This window comes from Adiantum capillus-veneris, chromosome 7 (genome assembly GCF_014529385.1).
Source record: "Adiantum capillus-veneris isolate H3 chromosome 7, ASM1452938v2, whole genome shotgun sequence".
In the NCBI taxonomy this organism is placed as follows: Eukaryota; Viridiplantae; Streptophyta; class Polypodiopsida; order Polypodiales; family Pteridaceae; genus Adiantum; species Adiantum capillus-veneris.
In genome coordinates this window covers 90077182-90104427 of record NC_140937.1, presented here as the reverse complement: position 1 = coordinate 90104427, position 27246 = coordinate 90077182, and the positions used below count along the sequence as shown (strand labels likewise).

Here is a 27246-nt window from a genome sequence, read left to right as displayed (position 1 = left end):
CCTTAGTGAGAACTCGGCATGTCCACTGTACTCGTCGCTCATGATGTGATTATGATACAAATATGGAGTGATGGCAGAAGAGTTGAAAATCTTGCAGGAAGCAGATCTTCCAAGTCTTGTGCTCTACAGACATTGTCGATGGCGATGCATACAGATGCTCCTGATGTTTGTAGAATTTCCAACCTTTCTTTCAATTTTCCTTTCCTCGCCAGCACACTTTGGAAGTATGTGGCTTGACCTCCTAATTTCCACAACAGGGATGATTGCGTCTCTCTGATCCCCATACTATCAGGGCTTTCATTCACAAATTCCACATGTGCCACATGATTTAATGCACATTGCGATTGTTGCATCTCTTCTAAAATGTGAGCCAAGAGCGTCTCTTTGTCGAGCCCACCTTCGCCCACTATACCCACTAGACAGAGCCGTGGTGCCCTAAAACTCAATGCTCCAGGGTTTGTGGCGATGATGCAGGGTGTGATAGTAGCATTGGGGCAATACGGTATACTGCATGTTGTCCGTAAGAGTAGTTGGAGGACCTTGAGGGCCATGGAGTACACAGATGGCGTTTTCAGGAGTTTTTTGGAGCAAGGGATTGCGCATATGTACATACACATGCATGGTGCATCAAATAAAGAATTGCCCATTTTCCAGAGCCAGGTGGTTACGTGGGGCCCACATGTGTACAGGTAGGACAGCATGTACATAGTGCATCGATTTTCACTATCACCAGTACCAGTATGTTTTTTCTACAATAATGAGGAGTTTATAGCGCGTAAAACTTCTTGAGGAATCTATCCGCGGGCCGACGACATGAGGTAAGTAGGTGCGTCAGATGGCATCTAGTGGCGTCAGGAGGGCGAACGGGGTCAATATTTACACACGGATGAGGACGGACACAACGTGGGTGTTTTCTTGTGAGAGTTATGCAGAAAGTTCATCATTAGGACCACTTTTTGGGGCCACTTCACGTGGTTGCGAGACGCATTATTGAAAAGAAATGAGTGCCCGGTGTGCGGATGATCCAAAAAGGTGACAACTATGCACTGCGAGGTCAATTTTTGGCCTGTTCGAGGTCCGTTTGAGGTCATCTAAAAGACCAAGGGTGCACAACTAATAAAGCTAAGTGTCGGAACTGAAAAAACTGAAAAAAGACCGGAAAAAAACGTGGAGAAGAGAGGAGGAACATCCGCAGGTGTGTTTTTGCTCATTTTGGAGCTTGTTTTGGCCGTAAACTGCTCATCCGAGGTCGGGTTTGAGCACTTTGACGTTGTAGACTGGGGTTTTGGGCCGTTCCGGACGCTATGGTGCTGTCCATTTTGCCGAATTCCTCACTCTTTTCCTGCTATTTTTCTGTGTAAGTTTCTCCTATGAGCGAAGTTTCTGCTCTAGTTTGTGATTGTATCTGGCTTATTTTACCCATATTGTGTGAGCTATTTGCCCCATTGGTGTTGGCCCAAGCTCAATTGTATCTAAACATCAGAAATTCTCCTCTTTTGAGCTGAGTTTTTTGGGTGTGTGTGTGTGTGTGTGTGGAGTGGGCAAGTGGATAGTCTCTCTCCTCTCACTCTAGAGGTGTGTTCCCTGTCTCGGCCAGGTGTGTTGTGTAAGCCGAGTGGTGCCCCATAGTGTGTGTGTATCATTCCAAGAGTATGTGTTGGGTCGTTATAGAGGCGCTGTGTGTGTTTTCATCTCGCTCACATTCTTTTGGCGCCCCCACGGAGGATCTTCTTCGAGTACCTTCTGCTTCGAGCTTCAAGCTTCGAGATTCGGGATTACAGGTTGCAGATTACAGGTTACAGGTTACAGGACATGTATAAGTAGAGGTGATCCACACCGGTACAGGTAGCTGGAGTACAGTGATATACTATTAGTGATGTCACTTGCAGTTGTTGAGGGTATGCATCACTTGGCGCCTATTTGAGCGCATTGTCTGCTGGATTGTACGTTACTTGTGGAAAATGCCATTGTACGCATTTGTGGAGCCATATTTGGTTGTATTTGGCAGTCCCAGCCATTTCTAAGACTTAGTCTGGAAGATAGTCCTTTCTGAGACTTGATTATGCGCGATTTGCATTAGCCTTCGTGTGAGGGTCGATGAGTGAGGTTTTTATTGAGCTGGGGGATTCTCAAATGTGGAGATCCTTTCGGTGATATAGGTAGCTAGAGCACCCTTTTTGTGACCTCGCCATAGGCTATGTACTAGTGAGTCCTACTTGATGCTCGGGTTCTATTGTTGACAGTTTATGCATACATAGAGAGTCTATATTTTGGGTTCCTACTGCTCTATTTCTGGGGAAACTCTGTCAAAATTTTCCCAAGTTATGATGGCTGGTTTTTGAAGCTCCCAAGAAGTTAAGAGGTGACTTAACCATTTATGCTGTTATGCTGCTGAAATTTTGGAAAAATCAGAGGTTAAGTCAGGTGTGCCTTCTTGGGAGCTTCATGGTTGGCTTTAATGGATGATCAAAATGGCCTTTAATTCACTCCATTTCATTTAACTCAAAGAATCCAGATAAATGTTCATGTGTCTAGGAAGATTTTTTTCCAACAACGCATAGTCTTTATGTTCGGGCCAAGAAGATTACGAGAGATCTTCGAATGTCCTTTGCCTGTTGTAATTCCGATGATCAACTATGAAAACTCATTTGATGTGTATGTGTTTGTCCTTATCTAAAGTTGAGCTCCATTGAAGTTTCTGGGGATTGGGTAGTCAAAAGTTTTGGGTTCTTGCACGTGTGTTCAAAGGGGTTCTCAAAGCATTGTAACTTGGGTAGCCATGGCTTTCTCTTATCCGGAGTTTCATGGAAGAAGTGATGAAGATGTGGAAGAGTTTTTGGAAAAGATGGAGGTTGCCTGCAGTAGCAACCAGATTCATGACCCTGCGCAGATATTACATCTTCTCCAAATTTGTTTGAAGAGTGATGCACGAGTTTGGTCTAAAGCATTTGAAGAGGAGTTACATGTGGCTGATCCACCTGTAAGATTGAGTTGGGACAATCTACGGCATGGGTTGGAAGTGGAGTTTGTGAAGATAGAAGATCCTGACAAAGTGTGGCAAGAAGTACAGGCTTTGGTGCAAAAGGAAGGTGAGCCAGTAGATGCGTACATACGTAAGTTCTCATTGGCATGGGAGCAAATGTGCAAGGCCTTAGCACCACAGGTACCCCCGCCTGACATGATGAAGAAGGAGAGGTTCTTGGCTGGCATTTGGGAGAATATACGTTGGAGAGTGGAGCTAAAGAAGCCTAGGACATATGTGTTGAGATGCAGAGACAAAGAGAGAGAGACGAGACAAGAGACACACCATATACGCTCCCAAAGACTGATTCATATTGAGGACAAGATACAAATATATAGGTGAGACCAAGTTGTGTAGAGTGAGCCATATATAGCTCCAACACCCCCACTCAAACAAAGGTCTCTAGCTTTGGATGAAAAAACCCTTGGGGAGTTCAAGGGAAAAACCCAAGCCCCTATACAATGTGAAAATATGAACCAACGATGATGATGTGAAAGTGAATTGTGCATCTATGTACAAATATTCAAGTGACTTAGAGATCACAATGTGCAAATGTGGAGTGTGCATAGTGCATGGTACCTAAAAGATTACAATGTCATATGTACAAAGCTATTACAATAGCAAAGAAACTAATCTAGAAAGAGTGAGGTCGAAGCAACTCCAAGCTCTGAGCGCAAGAGGATGAAACGTGACTCGTTGAGGCCTTTGGTCAAAATGTCTGCAATCATCTGGTCACTTGGACAGTGTTCAACCATAATGGTTCCTTTGCGTACTTCATACCTGACATAATGATAATGGACAGCAATGTGCTTTGACTTATTATGTTGAACATAGTCTTTTGCAAGACTAATAGCACTTTGGTTGTCACACCGCAAGGGTGTGCTAGAAAGAGGAGAGTGACCAATATCAACCAGCATTTGTCAAAGCCAAATCAACTCATGAGCTGCAAGTGATGCCGCAACATATTCTGACTCAGTCGTAGAAACTGCAACACAACGTTGTTTCTTGCTAGTCCAAGAAACAAGACAACCATTTATAAAGAAGCAATTTCCACTAGTAGATCGCATAGATAAATGTGAGCTTGCCCAGTCTGCATCTGTGTAACCCAAAAGAGAAAGAGATTGCATAGAATCCGATGTGAGTTGTCGTCGATAGACTAAACCAAAATCTGTAGTGCCTTTCAAGTATTTCAACACACGCTTTGCAGCAGACCAATGCTTAAGAGAAGGATATGCAAGATGTTGTCCAAGATAATTAGCAGCAAACAGAATATCAGGACGAGTGTTCATGCCAACAAACTGAAGACATCCAATCAAGTTAGCATAAGGTTGATTTGTGACAAGTTGACCGCCATTGTCAGAAGTGTTCTTCGTAGAGCTTGCAAGACAAGGTGTGTTGGCTGAATGTGCAGATTCCATCCCAAATTTTTGAATAGTATCTGCAATAAACTTTGACTGTCGAAGGAATAAAATACCTTTTGTACGGTTCCGTTGGATTTGAATCCCAAGACACGAGTGAATCTCTCCAAGATCCACCATATCAAATGCAGAAGACAATAACTTTTTCACTTGCTGAAGAAATCCCAAATCATTGGAAACAAGGATGGTATCATCCACATAAAGAGCAAGAATCACAAAACTGCTACCTTGGCGTTTTATGTATAAGTTGGGGTCTGACGAGCAAGAGATGAATCCTTTAGAGGTGAGAAAAAGATCAAATTTTGTATACCAGGCTCGCGAAGCTTGTTTGAGACCATATAGTGCCTTATGGAGTTGAGCAACAAGGTCTTCTTTACCTGGAATAACAAACCCTTCTGGTTGTTCCATATAAATTTCCTCTTCCAAGTCACCATTAAGAAAAGCAGTTCGCACATCCATTTGATGAGCTTCTAAATCAAATTGAACAGCAAATGCCAATAAAACTCGAACACTTGTAATGCGAACAACTGGTGAAAAGGTCTCTTGATAATCAACACCAACTACTTGGGAATAACCTTTTGCAACTAAACGCGCCTTGAACTTGTCAAAAGATCCATCTGCTTTTACTTTTGTCTTATACACCCACTTACATTTAATAGCTGTACGACCAGGAGGTAATTCAGTTAGTATCCATGTACCTTTAGAGATAAGAGAGTCGTACTCTGCTTCCATAGCCTCTTGCCATTGATCCTTTTGTGGTGAAGAGATAGCTTCATCATAAGTAATGGGATCTTCGGAAGTACAAAAACCATTATCAGCAATATCGTCATCATAAACATGACATGAGCCATGTTCAAAATCAATAGGCAGATCAACAAAAATATCAATATCATCATTGGCGACATTCGGAATGGATGGTTGTGAAGAGGAAAGTTTCTCTATAGGAAGAGTTTCATCTTCTGAAAGAAATGGAAAAGCTTGAAGCAATGATTTAGTATCATCAGAATCATCCATGGACCATGAGCCTCCCATAAGCTGTTCGTTAAAAGTAGCATCACGATTCACAATTACTTTCTTGGAGGAAGGGTCATAGAATTTGTAGCCTTTGGAAGTGTCAGAATATCCAATAAAAATAACTTTAAGACCAGGAGCATCAAGCTTTGTTCGTGTTTCTTTGGGAACATGAATATAAGCAATACATCCAAAGGTTCGAAAATGAGATACAGAAGGAATGTCACCTGTCCATGCTGTGATGGGTATCTTACCAGAGGGTGCAGTAGTAGGAAGATGATTCTGAATAAATACTGCTGTCAAAGTAGCTTCAGCCCAAAAAACACGAGATAAGCCAGAATGAATCAGCATACATCTTACAGCATTGAGAATAGTGCGATTCTTTCGTTCAGCAACTCCGTTCTGTTGAGGCGAATATGGAATAGTGTGTTCATGATGAATTCCACTGTCAGCACAGTAACTCACAAACTCTCGAGAAACATATTCGCCTCCATTGTCACTACGAAGCTTCTTAAGGCGACGACCAGTTTGAAGTTCCGCAGCCTTGTGGAATTGTTTGAAAACAGATAAGGCTTCAGATTTTTGTCTAAGTAGAAATACAGTCGTATACCTTGAGAAATCATCAATGAAAGTAATGAAGTAGCGATATTGTGATCTCGAAGAAGGTAGAGGTCCACATATATCAGTATGAACAAGATCCAATATGTCATGAGAATGAGTTGTATTTGAAAGAGGAAAGGGTTTGCGATTGTGTTTCCCAAGAGCACAAAATTCACAAATTCCCATATGAGGATGGGCTTTAAGATCCATGCCATGAACAAGATCACGACGTTGAAGATCAAGGAGTTTTGAGAAATCAGCATGAACAAAACGGTGATGCCATACTTTGCAATCATGATCACCTGGAGCAGTGACAACATTTGCTACAGCATCGTTGAGAGAGAGTTCAAACAAATTACCATTTCGAGGAGCAGTGGCTATAGTCTGTCCATCTTTCTCAATTCGGCATTTGGTATGATCAAATCCAACAAACAGACCAAGATCAACAAGTCTAGCAACTGAAAGAAGATTACGTTGAAGATCTGGTACATGTAATACTCCTCGCAAAATTCGAGTGGAAGAAGATAAGGTACCAAGATATAAGTCTCCAATACCCTTTACTTGACAAGTAGTATCATCAGCAAGATAAACAACACGTTGAACTGGCAGTGGATGATAGTTATGGAGCCACTTAGACTGATATGTCATATTTCCTGTAGCACCAGAATCGACAATAAAAAGTGATCCATCGCGTACATGAAGTATTCTGTCTGGAGCAACTGAACATAGGACGCAGCTTGTTTCTGGTACAATGTTGTTTCGATGTTCAGTAGCATATGCTCTATTACGATCTGTGTCGAATCGACGCTTATAGCACATATGAGTGGGATGATCAGATCGTCCACAATATTCACAAGAAGAAGAAGAAGAGTCTCTAGATAAACGTGGTTGTTTTGTGGTAATATTGTGTTCGCGACGGCCACCTCTGCGGTTTCCTCGTTGAAATGGACGCCTTCGAGCATAAAAAGCCCGTTCCATCTGTTGTGACTCACTCTCCTCGTGTGAAATCATAGCTGTATCATGACTAGCATTACGACGTTCTTGACGTTGAGAGTATTCAATTAAAGACATGCAGGCTTGGTCGAAATCAAGACCATCTTTATTAGAGAGAATAGTAACAATGTTATCATAAGAAGAGTCCTTCACCGTATCAAGGAGAAGTGTAATCAGTTGCTTTTGTGGAACAGGATCACCGGCAGCAGCAAGTTGATTAATAATAGATTTGAAAGATTCAATATGTCCCGTCATGGCAGTACCAACTTCATATTGTAACTTGTTAAGCAACCCTCTCAAATAAAGTATTTCTGTGACAGATTTCTTCTGAAAGTTTGCAATAAGGTACTTCCATACGTCGTGGGAAGTAGGCAGTTCGTACATATCAAGCAAAAGGGAATCAGTAAGAGCAGAAAGAATATACCGACGAGCTGCTTTATCACGTCGTTGCCAATCCGTATAGGCAACATTCCAATCTTCAAATATAGGTCCTTCAGTGATAAGCACGTTATCATTATCAGTATCAACAGGCTGAGGCGGACAAACACAATTTCCAAGAACAACATCGGAGAGTTCATCGCCTTCAAGAATTAACAACATCTTTGCTTTCCAGCCTGGAAAACCTTGACCTTGGAAAGGAGGAACAGAACGCTGGCCAGAAGGAAAGCCGTTGACGAGAATATTCATAGCCATATCTTGTTGCGAGAAGACGTATAAGATAAGATCGCAGAATTTGCACACCATATATGGTGAAGGCCGCAATTGAGAATGAGAGAGATATGAGGACTGCGTTCTTTCAACGATAAACGTAAGAAGGACGCTCAAGGAACTTCCAAAGATGTGAGAGACGTCACTCAAAAAGGGCAGGGTAAAGGAGACGTTAATAATAAAAGAGTCTTCAAAATAGAGTGGCGTGAGACGCAAGATTGACGGCCAGAATATGAATAGCAAAAAGCTAAATCTTCTCGAAAAAATTAACGCCAAAATAAGAAAAACGATCGCGGACGCTTCACGAAGAAGTAGGACGAAGAAAGCTGCGTCAAGCTCGATTGCAGTAAAAACAGCATAACTTTCTGCTGCGAACTCCGATTGACGCAAACCTAGAACTCAAATCGAAGAGCTCGAGGAGACGAACAAGTTTTGGATGAAAAGTGCCATTGCGCGCGCTTTTCCCGTTTCTCCAAATTTTGAGCAGAACAGCAAGAAAAATTGAGATGAAGTTCAGGGTGTCATCAACAAGAAAACGTAATCAACAATTAGATTGATTAGCAATAAACGTCACACAAAACACTAATCATATTCTTCTTAACACAAAACAACCACAATTAACAAGAATCAATGCTCAAAAATAAAATTTGTAGCAATTTTTGAATCTTACATGCAAATCGCATACACATACTGTTTTGTCACCATGAATTGAATCGGCGCATGATCGTTACTGCTCTGATACCATGTTGAGATGCAGAGAGAAAGAGAGAGAGACGAGACAAGAGACACACCATATACGCTCCCAAAGACTGATTCATATTGAGGACAAGATACAAATATATAGGTGAGACCAAGTTGTGTAGAGTGAGCCATATATAGCTCCAACAATATGAAGATGCACTAGAGGTAGCAAGGAACATAGAGTGGAAGCTGAGGAAAATGAGCCAGTTAGGGGTGGAGTCTTTGCCCATGAGGTCTGAATTTCAGCCTATGGACTCTTTACAAGGTCGCATGCCAGTGGTTCATCATGAACTAGTGGTTCCTGTTACTACTCAGGTTATGCCAGCAGTGGTCACTACATCGGTGCAAGATGATGGGCTAAGGCAAGACATGAGGCAAGTGGTAGATTTGATGAAGAATCTCACCCTAAACATGCTAGGTCAAGTGGGAAATAATCGAGGTCGAGGGAGGTTTGCAAATCAGCCAGGAGGTGAAGAAAGGCCTAGGATGTTAGGAAATAAGACGTAGCTAAATAGATAATTGAGTAGATTACTTAATGGAGAGAGACAGATTTATATACACGAGATTATAGAGTAGACAGAGAGAGAGAGAGAGAGAGAGAGAGAGAGAGAGAGTACACACGATATACGTGGTTCACCCAATGTGGGCTACGTCCACGGGAAAGCAGCCACTCAATGGCTTTAGTACTTCAAAACAAGAAGTAGTTTACAAAGGGATTATACCCTTAATGGAGCTCCCGCCTTGCTTCACTCTCACCACCTCACACTCACCTTGTTGCATCAACTTCACACTATGAAATGTGTGTAGAAATGGCCTCCTTTTATAGGCCAAAAGGGCTTCCCTCTCTTATGAGAGACAGCCATGTGTAGCCGCCCTTGTGCGAATAAGTCCAAATCGGACCCTCCAATCCGCCCATGTGTGGCCGCCCTTGAGAAGACAAGTCCGCTTTTGAATTCGGCCACCGGCCATTGACTTCTGACCACCGGCCACCGACCATTGACTTCCGACCACCGGCCATCGGCCATTGACTACCGGCCACCGGCCAACCGACCGGTTGTTTTCCGACCACTTTCCGGCCGCCGTCCGGCCATAATATTTCGGCGAAAAAGAATATTCCGCCTTTAAAGTTGCCCCTGATTCTTGTCCGTGAAAATTTTGGTTTCCGGTGAGTGATTTTCCTTCACGCACGATGGCTTCTCCTCATAATGGGGGCCTTACAAATGTGTGCTTTTACCACAGAAAATTACAAGGGTAAATCAGGCTCCATACTTAACAATCTCCCACTTGGAGACTGATCTCCAAACCAAACCTGTGACTACTTTCCATTCTGGCTTCTTATCCTTGAATGCCGATTGAAGATGAGCAAAAGCTCAACTTCTCCTTGTTGACCACCTTTGTAAACATGTCTGCAGGATTTTCACTTGTATGCACCTTTCCTAGCTTTAGTTGTCCCTCTTCCAAAAGAGTGCGTATGAAGTGATATCTCACCTCAATGTGCTTTGTCCTTGAATGAAAGGCTGAGTTCTTCGCAAGATGGATAGCGCTTTGGCTATCACTGTACAAGACACAATTGTCTTGTTTGAATCCAAGCTCTTCTAAGAATCTGTGAAGCCACAGAATTTCTTTGCTTGCCTCCCTCATTGCTACATACTCTGCTTCCATGGTAGAAAGTGAAACCACTTTCTGCAGCTTTGAAGCCCAACTTACTGCTCTGCCTCCAACCGTGAACACATAGCCAGTAGTGCTCCTTCGAGTATCTTTGTCACCTGCCATATCTGCATCAGCATACCCTTCTAGAAAAATATCAGTTCCTCCAAAATACAAAGCATTTGTTGTTGTCCCTTTTAGATACCTAAGTATCCACTTCACAGCTTGCCAATGCTCTTTACCTGGGTTGTCGATGAACCTACTCACAACTCCCACTGCATGTGCAATGTCTGGCCTTGTCTAGACCATAGCATACATTAGAGAACCTACCGCTGCAGCATATGGAACTTTAGACATATAGGCTATCTCCTCTTGTGTCTTTGGACACATATCCTTCGTTAGTTTAAAATGACCTGCCAAAGGTGTAGAAACTGGTTTTGCATTTTGCATTGCAAACCTTTCTAGTACCTTCTTGATGTAATCTTCTTGAGATAGCTTTATTGTCTTCTTCGTCCTGTCCCTTGATATTTTCATACCAAGTATCCTCTTTGCAGCACCTAAATCTTTCATTGAAAAAGATTTGGACATCTCCTCTTTTAGGTCTTTGATGTCCTGCATGTTAGCACTTGCAATCAACATGTCATCAACATACAACATCAGGATGATGAATTTCCCATCTCCCAAATTCTTCGTGTAGACGCAGTGATCCGAGTTGCATCTTGTGAATCCATGATCCAACATCCATCGATCAAACTTCAAGTACCATTGTCTTGATGCTTGCTTTAAACCATACAAGCTCTTCTTTAATCTGCAAACCATTTTCTCCTTACCTTTTACTTCATACCCCTTTGGTTGAAGCATGTAGATTTCCTCCTCTAAGTCACCGTGAGGGAATGCCGTATTTACATCCATTTGCTCGAGATTTAGATCATGAGCAGCCACAAGGCTTAAGACAAGCCTAATTGAGTTCATTTTTACAACAGGAGAAAATATCTCATTGAAGTCAATACCTTTCTTTTGAGAAAAACCTTTTACCACAAGCCTAGACTTGTACCTTTTCTTCCCACCTTCTTCTTCCTTTAGCTTGTACACCCATTTGTTTTGAAGTGCCCGCTTACCTTTAGGCAACTCAACCAACTCCCATGTTTGGTTGCTATGTAGTGAGTCCATCTCCACTTGCATGCTCTTCGTCCATTCTTCTTTGGATTCATGTTGCATAGCTTCTTCATATGATTCGGGCTCTCCAGAATCTGAGATCAAGAGATGGTTGAAGGAAGGAACAAACCTTTCTGGAGGTCTACTTGCTCTTGTAGATCTTCGGGGAATAGGTTGAGGCTCCTCATTTGGTTGACGTTGCTGCACATTGTCACCATTTGCAGTCCTTGAGTCTTCACCGTCCTCAAGCTCCATGTACTCATCACCTGTTTCTTTTGTTTGTTTTCTTTCCAAGTAATCTTTGTACATATTTTGTTCGTTAAAAATTACATCCCTACTCCTTAAGATTTTACCATCTTCAGGATTCCATAGGCGATACCCAATTTCTCCTTCTCCATAGCCAATGAAGAAACACTTTTTGGACTTTGCATCTAACTTTGATCTTAGGCTTCTATCTATGTGCATGAAAGCCTCACACCCAAACACTTTAAGAAATGCATAATTCACCGGTTTACCTGTCCATGCCTCTTCTGGAACTCCCCCATCCAATGCCGTTGAGGGTGACCGATTGATTAAGTACAGAGACGTACTTACAGCTTCTGCCCAAAGCTCAAGCGGTAGGCCTGCATGTAGCCGCATGCTTTGTGCTCGTTCCATGATTGTACTTTTTATCCTTTCCGAAATCCCATTTTGTTGAGGTGTCCTTGGGGTTGTCCTTTGCCTCCGAATGCCATTGCTAGCACAAAAGCTTTCAAAAGCTTGGCTGCAATATTCGCCTCCATTGTCGGATCTGAAGCATTTAACCTTGGTACCTGTTTCATTCTCCACAAAGACTTTCCACCTTTGAAATATGGAAAATACATCGGATTTATTCTTCATGACATAAACCCATGTTTTTCTAGTCGCATCGTCTATGAATGTTACATAGTACAATGAGCCACCAAGTGATGGTGTACTTGCAGGACCCCAAACATCAGAATGAACCAACTCAAGTTTTTTGTTTTTTCTTTCATTTCCTGATTTTTGAAATTTTACCCTCTTTTGTTTACCATAAACACAATCTTCACAGAACTCTAAGTCCACTTCTTTCAAACCTGGTAGAAGCTTCTTTGTTTGAAGGATTTGCATTCCTTTGGCACTCATATGCCCAAGTCGGTAGTGCCACACCGCACTGTCAACTTCTGTAGTTGCTGCACAAGCTGAAGGCTGCGTGCTAACAGTACACAAGTAAAGTGTACCGACTTTTTCACCCTTGGCAACCACCAAAGATCCCTTTGAGATCTTCCACCGTTTGTTTCTGAATGCAATGTTGTGACCTTCATCGTCCAATTGTCCTGTAGAGATCAATTTTTTGCGAAGAGAAGGAACATGCCTAACATCTTTAAGCTTCCATTCATTTCTGTTAGCAGTTTTGACAGAAACTGTACCTTTGCCGACAATCTCACAATCTTCATCATCTCCCAAGTATACATACCCAAAATTACCTTTGGTGTAGTCTTGGAAATGTTGCTTATGTGGTGCCGCATGGAATGAAGCCCCGGAATCTACTATACAAGAATTAGACACATTGTCTAATGAGAGAATTAGAGCATCTTGCTCTAGTTTACCTGCCACATTGGCCTCCCATGTTGGCTTGTTGTCTTGAGACTCTGTCTCCTTCTTCTTCTTGGACCAGCAATTCTTCTTGACGTGGCCTTTCTTGCCGTAGTTCCAACATTCAAGAGCTGACTTTGTGCGTGACTTGCTCCGCCTTGAGCGATCACGACCCTTTTGGTTTTTGAACCTCTCCTTAGGCCTTCCTCTTGTTTCCACTGATAGTGCAGCACGTGATGATTCTCCTGTGCTTCTCCTTCGCATTTCCTTGCTTAGGAGAACACCCACAACATCATCAAACTTAAGAGTATTTGTGCCAGAGATAGAATTACTTACAGCCATCACAAGGCTGTCCCAACTATCCGGTAGAGATGATAGTATAAGGAGAGCTCGCACTTCGTCATCGAAATTGATTTTCACTCATCGAAGTTGACTTATGTTTGTGTTAAAGTCATTTAGGTGTTCTGCAACTGAACCATTCTCTGCCATCTTTAGATTGAACTCTCGTAGAAGTCGTCAAGTGACTTCATCAAGTCCTCCGTGGTCTTCATCTCCGAAACATTGAAGGCCACCGTTGACGCCAAGCTTAACCAGATTGTTCCCAGTGCCTTTTGATCAAGGACAATCCATGCTTCATCTGCCATTGTTGCGGGCTTCTTCGCAAGACCGCCTAGTGGCAAATAGAGGTCCTTCTGGTAGAGATAGTCTTCAATCTGCATCTTGCAATGTTGGTAGTTTTTGCCATTGAACTTCTCAATCTTGAGCTTCCCTTCCTCCGCCATAACTCCCACTCAATTCAAGGAATCCTTTCCTTAAGATAATTTAGCTACGAGCAAACCTTGCTCTGATACCAGTTGTTAGGAAATAAGACGTAGCTAAATAGATAATTGAGTAGATTACTTAATGGAGAGAGACAAATTTATATACACGAGATTATAGAGTAGAGAGAGAGAGAGAGAGTACACACGATATACGTGGTTCACCCAATGTGGGCTACGTCCACGGGAAAGCAGCCACTCAATGGCTTTAGTACTTCAAAACAAGAAGTAGTTTACAAAGGGATTATACCCTTAATGGAGCTCCCGCCTTGCTTCACTCTCACCACCTCACACTCACCTTGTTGCATCAACTTCACACTATGAAATGTGTGTAGAAATGGCCTCCTTTTATAGTCCAAAAGGGCTGCCCTCTCTTATGAGAGACAGCCATGTGTAGCCGCCCTTGTGCGAATAAGTCCAAATCGGGCCCTCCAATCCGCCCATGTGTGGCCGCCCTTGAGAAGACAAGTCCGCTTTTGAATTCGGCCACCGGCCACCGGCCATTGACTTTCAACCACTGGCCACCTGCCATTGACTTCAGACCACCGGCCATCGGCCATTGACAACCGGCCACCGGCCAACCGACCGGTTGTTTTCCGACCACTTTCCGGCCGCCGTCTAGCGAAAAAGAATATTCCGCCTTTAAAGTTGCCTCTGATTCTTGTCCGTGAAAATTTTGGTTTCCGGTGAGTGATTTTCCTTCACGCACGATGGCTTCTCCTCATAATGGGGGCCTTACAAATGTGCGCTTTTACCACAGAAAATTACAAGGGTAAATCAGGCTCCATACTTAACATAGGAATGGTGTTGGACAAAGCAATGGTAGGTTTTGGAGGCTGACGCTCACATGTTATAATTGTGGAGAGTTGGGTCACATCAGTTCGCAATGTGATAAGCCACCAAGGATGGGGGGAGACATGTATCCAGTGCCAAGACAGGTGCTAACTAGGTCAAATGATTATGGCATCGAAATTAAGGGAGACGGAGGAACCGGTGGACTGACCCAGGAGGAAAAGGGAAAGACAAAAGGGCTAAGTGTAGTCACCTTGGAGAAGGCATCAAAGCTAGAGGATACATTAGTGATGCCTATTGGGAAGAGGAACACAGAGGATAAGGAAGAAGTGCCCCAGGTCCTAGTAAGAAGAAAGGAAAGAGCCATGAAGGCGAGGATGTCAAGGCCAAGAGGAAAAGGAGAGCTCGTCGAAAGTTTCATGTTTCAGATTTTCCACTAGGGGATGGGCAATTAAGCTATGACTTGAAGGAGGATTTGACGAGCAGGAAGGCAGATGTTACTTTTGGGTAGCTTATAGAGATGGTGCCTAAGCTAAAGCGACAGTGGAAGGGGATGGTTAACCCAATGGAGAAAGATCCAGAGAGAGGTTCAGTAAAGGTGTTGGCAATGGATGAGCTACCAGACATTTGTCCAATAGTAGATGTGTGGCATAAAAGGAAAAATTTGGGACAAGGTTATGTGGATGGCGGAGCCCAAATATGCGTCATAACACCCTCATGCGTTGAGAAGATGGGTCTCACAGTGGCTGGGGTGTCAGGTTTTCGGATTAGATTGGCAAACCATCAAATAGTGAAATGCTTGGGTGTTGTAAAGAGCTTAGAAGTAAGGGCATATGATGCAAAGGCAGTGGTTGATTTTCATGTGATGCCAGTAGGGTTGGGAGCATATCCTATTATACTGGGCACAGCATGGTTACGTGCAGTGGGAGCTGTTCAAGATTGGCGACATGGTACGATTAGCCTCTATGGAAAGACGGGTACCAGGAAGCTTTATAATATGGACACAAGGAAACGATTAGAGGAGCTTTATGAAGATGAGGATGAGTCTAGTGATGAAGACTCTTCCACAGTGACAGATGAGGACAGTGATAGCACTACCAACAGTGATGAGGATGATGATGTTGCATTTCTTTTGATGGACAAAGAAATACAGGAGTTTGGTTTAGTTGCATTTGCGAATGAGGTTGAAGATGAAAGTGAAGGGCCTTATGAAGTGATTGAAGAGCTGATGCAAACCAAGGTTGAGTTGTCAAAGAAGCAGGAATTGATGACACAAATGATCAGTGGAGACCTCTCAGCTATGGAGAAGGATATATATTTGCACATGCTGTCTAGTTTTCTTGATTTGTTCATTACTTCATATGAAGAGATCAGAGGGTTCAAGGGTGAAGAGATGCATATAGAGCTGAAAGAAGGTGCTAAGCCAGTGCGGCAAAGTCTAAGAAGGATGGGTCAAGAGCAAATGGAAGCCTTGCGAGAAGAGGTGGACAAGTTGTTGAAGGCAAGGTTCATAGTCCCTGTGGAGACCACAAAATGGGTGAGTCCAATTGTAGTCAGTCCAAAGAAGGATGGGAAGTGGAGAATTTGTGTAGATTTTAAACCCTTAAACGTAGCCACTAAGAAGAACCCATATCCTCTTCCATTCATCGATCAGATCTTGGATTCAGCGGCAGGTTATGAGAGGTACAGTGTGTGTGATACTTTTTTAGGCTATTTTCAATTGAAGATTGCTCTTAAAGACCGCACAAAGACCACTTTTATTACGTCATGGGGCTGCTATTGCACACAGTACTTCCATTTGGGTTGTCAAATGGACCTTCCTTCTATCAAGAGAGAGAAAATTGGGTATTGGAACCATTCGTTGGTAGTTGTGTTAAAGCTTTCATGGATGACTTTTGTGTCTACAACAGTAGGGTTGAACACCATGAGAAGCTACAAATGGTATTGGCTCGATATGATGAATGTGGAGGACAACTAAATCCAAAGAAATGTCATCTATCACAACCAAGAGTGAAGTTATTGGGCCATATGGTGTCAGAAAATGGCATTGAGGATGATCCAGAAAAGGTTAAGTCTATTATTCTTCTTCCATCACCTACGAGTACGAAGCAATTGGCAACTTTTATACACAAAGTGAAGTACATGGCACGGTTTATTCCATTGTCTTCGCAGCTTCTTTATCCATTACAACAAGTGGCAAAGCATGATCCATTGCAATGGGATGACAAGTGTGAAGAAGTGTTTCAAGAGGTGTTAGGGGGGTTGTCAGCCATGCAGGCTCCTGATTGGGAGAAAGTGTTTTATGTAAATCCATCAGTAGGGGATGATGCCATTGGAGCCATGCTATTGCAAAAGGGGAAGGGCAGCCATTATATGAGGCCAGTGTATTGTGCAAGTCGAGTGAATTTGGTAGCGGAGAGAAAGTTCTCAGAAGTAGAGCTAGTGATGGCCAGTGTAATATTTGCTTGTCGACGATTTCGTCATTACTTGCTACCACGGCCTTTTGTTTTCTTGACGAGTTATGCCTTTTCGCCACAGTTAATTAATGGTACTAACATGTCAAATGTGGTGAAGAAATGGGTAATTGATCTGCAGGAGTTTGAGTTCTCTTTTCTAGTGGAAGATAGTACAAGGGCTTTCCTAGATGATTTGTTGACCTACAAGGAGAATCCCCTTATTGTTAAGGAAGAGGTGGTGAGAAAGGTAGTTGAAGAAGTGCCATAGATCAGCAATGCACATGTGTTGTTCTTTGATGGCTCATACAGAAAGAGCCATGATGCAGCTTCAGGGGGTATAGCACTTTATGACCTAGAAGGGAAGCTAGTATGCAAGAGAGGGTTCAAATTGGATGCTCATAGTAACAATGACGCTGAATATGCTACTCTGTAAGCCGGATTACACATTTGTTTGAAGCATGGGGTTCGAAGGTTGAGCATAAAAGGTGATGCCTTGTTAGTGGTGAAGCAAGTGTTGGGTGTGTGGAAGAGCAAGAACACCTCATTGAAGGAAATGTGCTTCAGAATTAAAGGCCTGTTAAAAAAGTTCGAAGCATGGATCATCAGACACATTGAACGTGCTCTAAATGGAGAGGCACATGAAGCAGCTCAAGGCATGATTGGGGAGCTATTTGTGTTGAGGACCACTTTACCTCTTTATCATGGCAAGGAAAGTTTGGTTCAAGAAGAGGAGTTTTTGCTAACAGGAATCAATCCAAAGGAGATTCAGAAGTCTAAGAAGTATGGCTTTGTGCGTAGAGCATACAGGTACAAATTGATTGGTGATGTCTTATACATGAAAGGGGCTGATCTCGTGTTGAGACGTGTACCTTGGCAGGAGGAGCTTTACAGAGTGTTGCAAGCGAATCATGAAGGCGCATGTGGTGGCCATTTTTGTCTAAAGATCACCTTACATAAGATATTGCAAGAGGGGTATGTATGGCCTATTTTGCACAAGGATGTTCACCATTGGTGTAGGTCTTGCAATAGGTGTCAAGCATTTGGGAAGAGAGTGTTGAAGCCAGAGCTATGAAAAACCATTATGGTGTTTGATGTGTTTGAAAAGTGGGGGATTTATACAATAGGCCCGTTACCTATCACAAGCAGGGGTAAAAGCTATATCTTGACGGCAGTGGACTATCTCTCTAGATGGGCAGAGGCTATAGCAGTAAAACAGATCACTGCAAAGGATGTGGCAAAATTTGTGTATGATGAAATATGTTGCAAGTTTGGGGTGCCATTAGAGCTACTTTGAGATAAGGGGCCAGGATTTAGAGCTAAACTGCTAGACTTCTTATGCACAAAGATGAAGATTAGGCACCAGCATACCACTCCTTATTACCCGCAGTGTAATGGCTTAAATGAAAGATTCAATGGTGAGTTGGTACAAATTCTTTCTAAAGTGACAGAGCACCAAGGAAAGAATTGGGATTTGGAATTGCCTAGTGCATTATGGGCTTACCGTACTTCGGTGAAGACAGGTACTGGGTTTACTCCATTTCATTTGGTGTATGGAAAGGAAGCACTATTTCCTGTGGAGGTAGAGCTGCCTGCGGTCAAGATGTTAGAGAAGTTGCTTGGGCCGCCTAGTGATGCATTCAAAGAGAGGCTCTTGCAGTTACAAGAGGTCCAGTTGGATAGGATGAGCGCATTGGAGCATTATGGGCAGATGCAGGATAAGGCTTTCGCAAAGATAAATGAAAAGGTCAAAAGTAAGGGTATCAAGAAACATGACTTGGTTTTGCGCTACAACAGTAAGCTGGATAACACCTTCCAAAAGAAGTTTCAAATTAAGTGGGAAGGCCCTTTCAAGGTAGTGGAGTGTTTCCCGAATGGTACATATCAGCTGGATAACCTGGATGGGTTTCTACATAAGTCAAGGGTAAATGGATTGCGTCTTAAATTGTATCATGCCAGGTTGATGATGGTCGAGCAAGATGAGCTGTATGTGGATCAAGGAGTGTTGGTGAGGGATGAGGAGACCTGTGATGCGGCGAGTCTCATATCTCTCTTTGCTGCTGCTGATCATGAATGATCTAGCAGGCTAGGGGAGGGGCAAATTATGTCAGGAGTTTTTTGGAGCAAGGGATTGCGCATATGTACATACAGATGCATGGTGCATCAAATAAAGAATTGCCCATTTTCCAGAGCAAGGTGGTTACGTGGGGCCCACATGTGTACAGGTAGGACAACATGTACATAGTGCATCGATTTTCACTATCACCAGTACCAGTATGTTTTTTCTACAATAATGAGGAGTTTATAGCGCGTAAAACTTCTCGAGGAAGCTATCCCTGGGCCGACGACATGAGGTAAGCAGGTGCGTCAGATGGCATCTAGTGGTGTCAGGAGGGCGAACGGGGTCAATATTTTCACGCCGATGAGGACGAACACAACGTGGGTGTTTTCTTGTGAGAGTTATGCAGAAAGTTCATCATTAGGACCATTTTCTGGGGCCACTTCACGTGGTTGTGAGACGCATTATTGAAAAGAAATGAGTGCCAGGTGTGCGGATGATGCAAAAAGGTGACAACTATGCACTGCGAGGTCATGTTTTGGCCTGTTCGGGGTCTGTTTGAGGTCATCTAAAAGGCCAAGGGTGCCCAACTAATAAAGCTAAGTGTGGGAACTGAAAAAACTGAGAAAATACCAAAGAAAAACGTGGAGAAGAGAGGAGGAACATCGCAGGTGTGTTTTTGCTCATTTTGGAGCTTGTTTTGGCCGTAAACTGCTCATCCGAGGTCAGATTTGAGCACTTTGACATTGTAGACTGGGGTTTTGGGCCGTTCCGGACGCAATGGCACTGTCCATTTTTCCAAATTCCTCACTCTTTTCCTGTTGTTTTTCTGTGTAAGTTTCTCCTATGAGCGAAGTTTCTGCTCTAGTTTGTGATTGTATCTGGCTTATTTTACCCATATTGTGTGAGCTATTTGCCCCATTGGTGTTGGCCCAAGCTCAATTGTATCTAAACATCAGAAATTCTCCTCTTTTGAGCTGAGTTTTTTGGGTGTGTGTGTGTGTGTGTGTGTGTGTGGAGTGGGCAAGTGGAAAGTCTCTCTCCTCTCACTCTAGAGGTGTGTTCCCTGTCTCGGCCAGGTGTGTTGTGTAAGCCGAGTGGTGCCCCATAGTGTGTGTGTGTATCATTCCAAGAGTGTGTGTCGGGTCGTTATAGAGGCGTTGTGTGTGTTTTCATCCCGCTCACAGCGTTAGCAGACCAAGGCTAGTCACAGCGCACAACACTACTACCAAATCCCTCTTATCAACTCTAATTGTTTGGTTGGTGATTCCTCGTTTCACAATGCTGCCAATTTTCCTGTAGATCTTCATTACTTTCTAGTGCATCTTGCATGGATAACTAATTTGATGTTTTGAGACCACATCCACCTTGTGCAACGTCTAGGAGGGGAGAGTTATTATGCACAGGTAGGGGGTGTTCATGCTGAGGATAAAGGGGTCTCACTAGCAATTATATAAGCTATGTGTGTATGTCCACCTTCAACTACCTTACCCAGCTCGTTTCTGCAGGTGCAACTACTTATGGCCTAACTCTACCGTGTTTCATTGCATACAGATCAAGAGAAACTTGGACACAACTCCTCTACATTTGCAACGGCGATATATTCCAACGTGCGGTGAGTACAAAGTGCCACATTTTAATCTTGAACGCTGAGGAAACAATAAAAAGGAACACACCAAAAATTGCATGCTGCCATGGAAATGGCACGTTCCCTCGTATTATAAAAACTGGGGAGGACTGTGCAAACTCCCCTGTGCAGGGACACCAGCACATTTTCTTTTTTTTCTATAACATAAGAGATAAAGAACACATACAAATAATGAGATTACTCTCAGAACCTTAAACATTGTGCTATTACTTTTCTGACACTTCGTACTTATTCTTTGCAAGGGACATTCAAGAAATCAGCTACCACTTGCCTCTTCTCAGTCCAAAACCCCACAACAGCGCAATCCAGCACCAGGTACATAGTTGTTTCAAACGCTTGAACTATCCGTTGCTTAACCGTGACTAGTAATTAAATATCACAAGGTTTTGATCGCATTGAACCATTAAGATTGAGTCTGACTAAAGCCTTCAATGGACCATCACCGAAAGCGTAAGATACACCTCAGCAGATCTAAAGCGAGACATCGCACTTCAATGAAGAAGAAGGCTAGATTTCTACCATGCTCACAATCATGAATTGATATCGTCAATTTAGTACACCGATGGAGTTCAGAAATAGCAACGACATTCAGACCTTTAAGCATATGCTTTGTTTGTGGTGTAATTTTCATCCAAAGAAGTGCCTCTTTTCATTGTACTCAAGCTCCAGATGAGACATCGGTTGCAATGTTTGCTAGCAGTCTACTGGTATCCAGCTTAGAGGCTACACAAATAAAAACACAATGGGTGCAGTTCTCCGCTTGTGAGAACTCAAGTGCACGTCGCAGATATTGTGTGCCGTTACTTCCAGAATACACAAGAAGAATACTGAACGGAAATCATCTTCACATACAGCTACTGAGCGTCATTGACATATCTATCAACGCCATCTCAACAGTGACAACAATAGCACGTGGTACACTAGACAGACGTTCATTATTAGATAACCCTCTGCTATCATGGAGTAAAGAGCATAGAACAACCTTCACAGAGCAAGACCTAGCTACATCACAAGTGGCAGACATACTTGCATTCAATCTTGAGAACAACTTCGTACTATAGAAGTACATGTCGACGGCTGAACGACCGAATAAGAAGCTTGGCCTCTGCATACTAAGTCAAGATAGTGTGAGCAAGATCATTCAGCACCAACAAGACAACGCACCGTTTGCACTGATGGCGCAGCTTGACACGAGTTTGATATTTGGTATCATCGAAAACATCGTCGAACCAGCCAGGAGAAGAGTATTTACCGCTAGTGATACTTACGAATTTGCTTCTCTGTAGCTCCGTGGACGTCAAAAATTGCTTGAGAGAACAGTTACTTTCAAGCCCAACAGCATGCCTGCCGCATCAAGCTCCGTGAACGACATCACAATAGAGATGGCAGTGATTCCATTCCTGTTTCCTTTCAAGAAAGGCCAATATGATGGTAAAATAAACTTCAGTATATATGTAAAGGTACGTGAATCGACTTTGTTCTCCGTTTACACCCTGTACAAGCCATACCTTCTCATAATGTACCAAGTAAAGCAGGCTCTTATGTTGGCTAACAATACACACACGAGCTTGTTGCAAAGGGACATTGACAACTACAAGAAGGCCAATTGTACAGCAAGTGACGAGGACACTATGAGACATGTGCTTCGGTACAGCACCCCTTCCAGCATGCCAGGCCCCTGCTCGTGGCACCGCAAGAACCTAAAGGACTTGATAGCAATGGTGGACGAATGGGGAATGCCTGATTTCTTCTTGACTTTCACTGCCGATGAGGTCACAGACACAAGATGGCCTGAGATTGACACGATCGAGCTAATTGCATGTCATTTGAACGCCTCCTTCACTTGGACAAACTGCCTGATTGAATGCGTCCTCACCTTCCACACTAAATTTCAAATGCTTATGTCCAAATATATACTTGCGAAAGGTGTGTTTGGGCCGTGTGCAACACCACTTGGTTAGATATGAGGTCCAAAATAGAGGATCACTGCATGCTCATGTCATACTGTGGATGCATGAAGAAGACAAAGAGCAACTATCTTCTGAGATAGCTGCATACATCCCGCCAGAAACCAGCACTATGGTTTTGCTAGAAGTGAGCCGCCTCCGACAACTCGTGCTCAGGAAACAACTTCACAAGTGTCGTACAATTTGTTACCACGGTCAAAGAGATGGAGTATGTAAACATGGTTTTCCATTTCATGCACAACCAAATCCAAAACCAGTCTTCAACGAACAAAATCACAGATGAAAATACTTCAGGCCCCGGCATGAAGACAGAAATGTCGTACCGTACCACCCTACACTGCTTCTGCTATGGGGTGCACATATGAATATAGAGCGGGTCACCAATTCATCATTGTCCTATTACCTTCTGAAGTATGCACTCAAAATTGAACCAATGGGCCATCTCAACATCCGCTCAGAAGATGCAGAGCGCTTAGGCCTAGGTAGCCTTGACACTGTGAAATTAAAGCTGATCTCAGCCTCTTTACTGTCGAAGCCTATCTCAACAACAGAAGTGCCATTAAATTGTTTGCAAATCCCAATCATTTCAAAGAGTGACACCGTCCAATACGTCGACTCATCACCCCCGGCACTACGACAAGGAATCATTTCTCACAACAATGATGTCGTGCTGCACCCTGTCGATCTATACTGCGCACGACCACAGAGTCTGGAGAATCTTACGTTCTACGACTTCCACAAGAATTACACAGTGACGAAGGGAAATAAAAAATAAAAATTATTTCGGAGGTGAACACCTACGACCAATCGCTGGAGCGGCAACACCGACTGGTCCGTTTCACAGACTTCCACCTAGGGCATCATCTAGAGGCTTTCTTTTACAACGTGCTGCTAAAGAGCATCACCTTCAGAAACGAATCCCAACTGCTCTCACTGGAGAACCCGTCCAGGTCATACTATCTTGAGTGCAAACTTAGAAATTTGATACTGACAGATGAGGACCTTGAGATGTACATCACAGAGTATACACAACAAAATATTCTCACGACAGATCAAACACACCAATTTCACAACATGATACTACAGAAGACATCCTCAACAAAGGCTACCTCATTTCAATCTCCAGATGTGCAAACAGACTACGAGCATCAGGACACGACCTCTTGTATCTCTGCGCTTCTAAACGAGCTTCAAAACGTCCAGAACGCGTCACTGACATCTGAACAAGCAGAGATCTACAAGAAGCTCACAACAGCAAAGGGTGGTATGCATGTCATCACAGGCACTCCTGGCAGTGGCAAAAGCTTCCTCATAAGATATATTAGAAGCCAACTTTTAATGCAAGGGAAAACGTACTGTCACACTCGCTGCTTCGACTGGTGCAGCGGCCACGAGGTTAAGCAGCATCGCAACAACTGTCCATTAACAATTCAAGATACCAATGCGCACACAGCAGTATCCCCTGTCAATCTTCGAAACTGATGACAGATACGTCAGTATCAAAGAAGCATACACGATTATCATAGATGAGATTATTATGTTGACAAAGCAAACTTTTGATCTCATAGTACGACAAATTGTGAATGTCACCAACAGCACACTACTAGACCCATTCAAAGATAAAAAGCTCTTCTTGTTCGGTGATTTGGCACAGTTGCCGCCGGTATGCAGGCATCAAACTGATCATTGCTACTCATGCCACATCACAAGCTCCACTTATTGGTCCACTGCTACTACGTACATTATGTCTTTCTCAGTGCGCCATGCAAAAGATATCTCTTTCATAGAGTTCCTCAATACAATAAGAGTCAGGCTCCCCACAAAGAAAGAGATCTACGATGCGCTCGGTGACCGCATCATAACGCAGGATCAAATAGATCAACACATGGATAGGAATATGACAATCATTTGCACACACAAGAGTGACGCTCGATATTATAATAACCTTCTCTTGGAACGCTTCCATCCGCATAGTCACATCATCCAAATCGACCTCAAGACAAACGCACACAACGTCCCTCAGCTCCAAGCACGGCTTGAAGATCCCGACTTCCACGCAATTGACAGAATAACAGAAGGAACAAAGGCGCTAATAATAGAGAACATAGACTTAACAATTGGAGCAACCAATGGCTCACTATGTCGCGTAGACGAGATCCTCCAAGATGAAGAAGGAGGCGTCAAAGCAATCAAAGTCACACTCGACACATCCAAACAGGAACTTACACTTCGACGGTCAAAGCATAGCAGACGGACATTCAATGGGCACTGGTACCATAAATCCACATTCCCACTAGCTCTCGCCTACGCTATGACTGGACACAAGTCCCAAGGCGCAACAATCAACTCCAACGTCTTGCTCATTGTAAAAGAAATTTTCACCCCTGGCCTTCTATACGTGATTCTATCACGCGTCACTGAGCGAACCCGGCTACATTTACTAGAGCTACCTACGCCAGAGATGTTCACACCATCTAGATTTTTGAACTTCTACCCGGGAATGTTTCCTACGCCCTCTTCAGTATCAATTCATGTTTCTATTAAACAGATGAAATCGCCTTGTAACTGCCTTCTATATAGTCTGAGCATGAATTTTTGTTTAACTGCTTGTCTTCTCTTCTGTGGACTTCTCATGTTCAATATGTTGCACTGCTCAGACATCTTCCATATTACCCCTGCTCACTCTGATCCACCTTTTGCAAATTTACTGTTCTTCCCTTTTTCACTTCATTCATTTTTGTTTAAATGTTTGTCAGATCTTATGCTTCAGAAATACTGGAAGAGGTCATCAAAATAAATTTTTTTATGTGCAGGAAACTAAATCAAACAATGGATCACAACACGGTACATTTTGCAGGCTTCTTTGATCTTGCATCTGCCTGCGTGCACACATGCAAATCAATCACTCATTTTACTGTGCAGCTCTTCAAGCAATACATGAGCAACGCAAAGGAAATGCAACCAGCGATACAACCTAAGAGATTTTACCTCACGACTAAGCAGATGAGATTGGCAAACTCAGCAGACGAGAAACCCCATGCGTATATTGAGGGGTTCCATACTTTTCAGAACGTCGCAATTTCATGAATAAGTGCGACGCAAATTATAAAGCTCTAGACCAAACGATGGCCACACCAAACACAGAAAGGATGACAACAGGTACTATTAGAAAAGGAAAATATAATGCCTTCTATGTGTCGTGCTAACAATCTTGCTCCTACATCCTGCAAGTCTCATGAAGCAAATACTTGAAGAGCTTGATATCCAATATGAGGATGATGAGAGTATGTTGCGTAATGTTGAAGCACAACAACTCCTCGACACAAAAACTGAAGGAATTACATTGTACGCGATGGAGCAGCTACGGTTTGGTTACAACATTGACTTGGCTGAACTTTCAAAAGCTACTCAAGAAAAATGTGCCGCTATCTTGACAAATTTCGTGACTTCGGTAAACCACACGCACGACACAACTAATCCACCTATCACAATCCAGAAGATAGCATGGCACTACAGCGAACACAAGGCAATAAATTATGGACAGCCAGCCTCCCCATATGAGCCAGTTGCAACCGACCAAGGCAAGTATGGATAACAAGTATCGCTAGCTTCCATTCACTTCTCCGTAGCAATGTCATTTTTTTATTGACCTAACCAATCTAGATGTACTGCAGATTTAGACACTCATCAACAACTAGAGACAAGCATCGGCCTTCCACCCCAGAAAAAGCAGCGTCGCGGGAAGAATACATAGTCTACAGTATACGCTGCACGAAGAACGATAGGAGATATATCGGAGTTACGAATAACATCCATAAACGCATTGGAAAACACAAGCGCAATCCTTCGAAGAGAATGCGAGCGGACATGCAAACACACATTCCTTTCGAAGACAATTTTGAAATTACCACTTTAGCAACTAGTACCAATATTCATAAAGCTAGAAACTTAGAATTTTTCTGTATTAAACAACACAAGACAACAACTGCATTAGGTTATAACGTTTCTTCTGGACATCCACCAAGGTTGAGAAAATATTATTTTTTGAAAAAAAACACGACGGTATAGCTGTGAACTTCTGTCGTCTTCATTTCATTGTTTTGTTCACTGTCTTTGTCACATAATTTTGATCATTGCCTACAACAATGTCTTTTTGTTTCCATTCAAACTATGGCAGACATGACAACTTATCAACTGTTTTGATTTAAATGCCTTTTCTTTTCAGTTTAGAATGGGTAGGCCAGTTCCAACCGATCTGATTAAGCAGCAGCCAGAATTTGAGACTGCAATGTAGAAGTTCCAATACTGTCTTTACCCACATTTGCAAGAGCGGGTGCTCAAACACTACATGCATAAATGGAGCGAGTTCATTCCATGGCCAGTTCAACCACCTACCCCATGGCATCCACATTACATCACTTGGGATACACTTAGTCGACAAATCACCATCGACATCACCATGCTGGCTAGTTGCTCCACAAAACACCATTGTATGTTGTTCGTGCAGATTGCAGACATGCTCAGCCTACTCGAGACTATAGAATTAAATCACTCTAACGTGATCCCCAGCCACCTTCACTTAGCTAAACAATTCCTTTCGCACTATTTTGCTATCAACCAG

The 27246-nt window shown here is 43.0% G+C and overlaps 1 protein-coding gene across 1 annotated transcript; it reads left to right on the top strand.

Annotated features, from left to right (window-relative positions):
• Nucleotides 1–18: 18 nt before the first annotated feature.
• On the top strand, nucleotides 19–25603 carry LOC147454208 (uncharacterized). The gene is made up of 5 exons (XM_086517295.1): nucleotides 19–169; nucleotides 20565–20625; nucleotides 20901–20973; nucleotides 25439–25469; nucleotides 25548–25603. Exons 1-5 carry the CDS (start codon nucleotides 19–21, stop codon nucleotides 25601–25603), a joined length of 372 nt encoding a protein of 123 aa, XP_086373421.1.
• Nucleotides 25604–27246: the final 1643 nt, after the last annotated feature.

Bases quoted from the DNA above. Each gene is read 5' to 3' on its own strand.
- LOC147454208 (XM_086517295.1), top strand. From the start codon at position 19: ATGTCCACTGTACTCGTCGCTCATGATGTGATTATGATACAAATATGG. The intron at 170-20,564 runs GTAGAATTTCCA...CATTGCATACAG, and splicing joins TACAGATGCTCCTGATGTTT to ATCAAGAGAAACTTGGACAC. The intron at 20,626-20,900 runs GTGAGTACAAAG...ATTCTTTGCAAG, and splicing joins GCGATATATTCCAACGTGCG to GGACATTCAAGAAATCAGCT.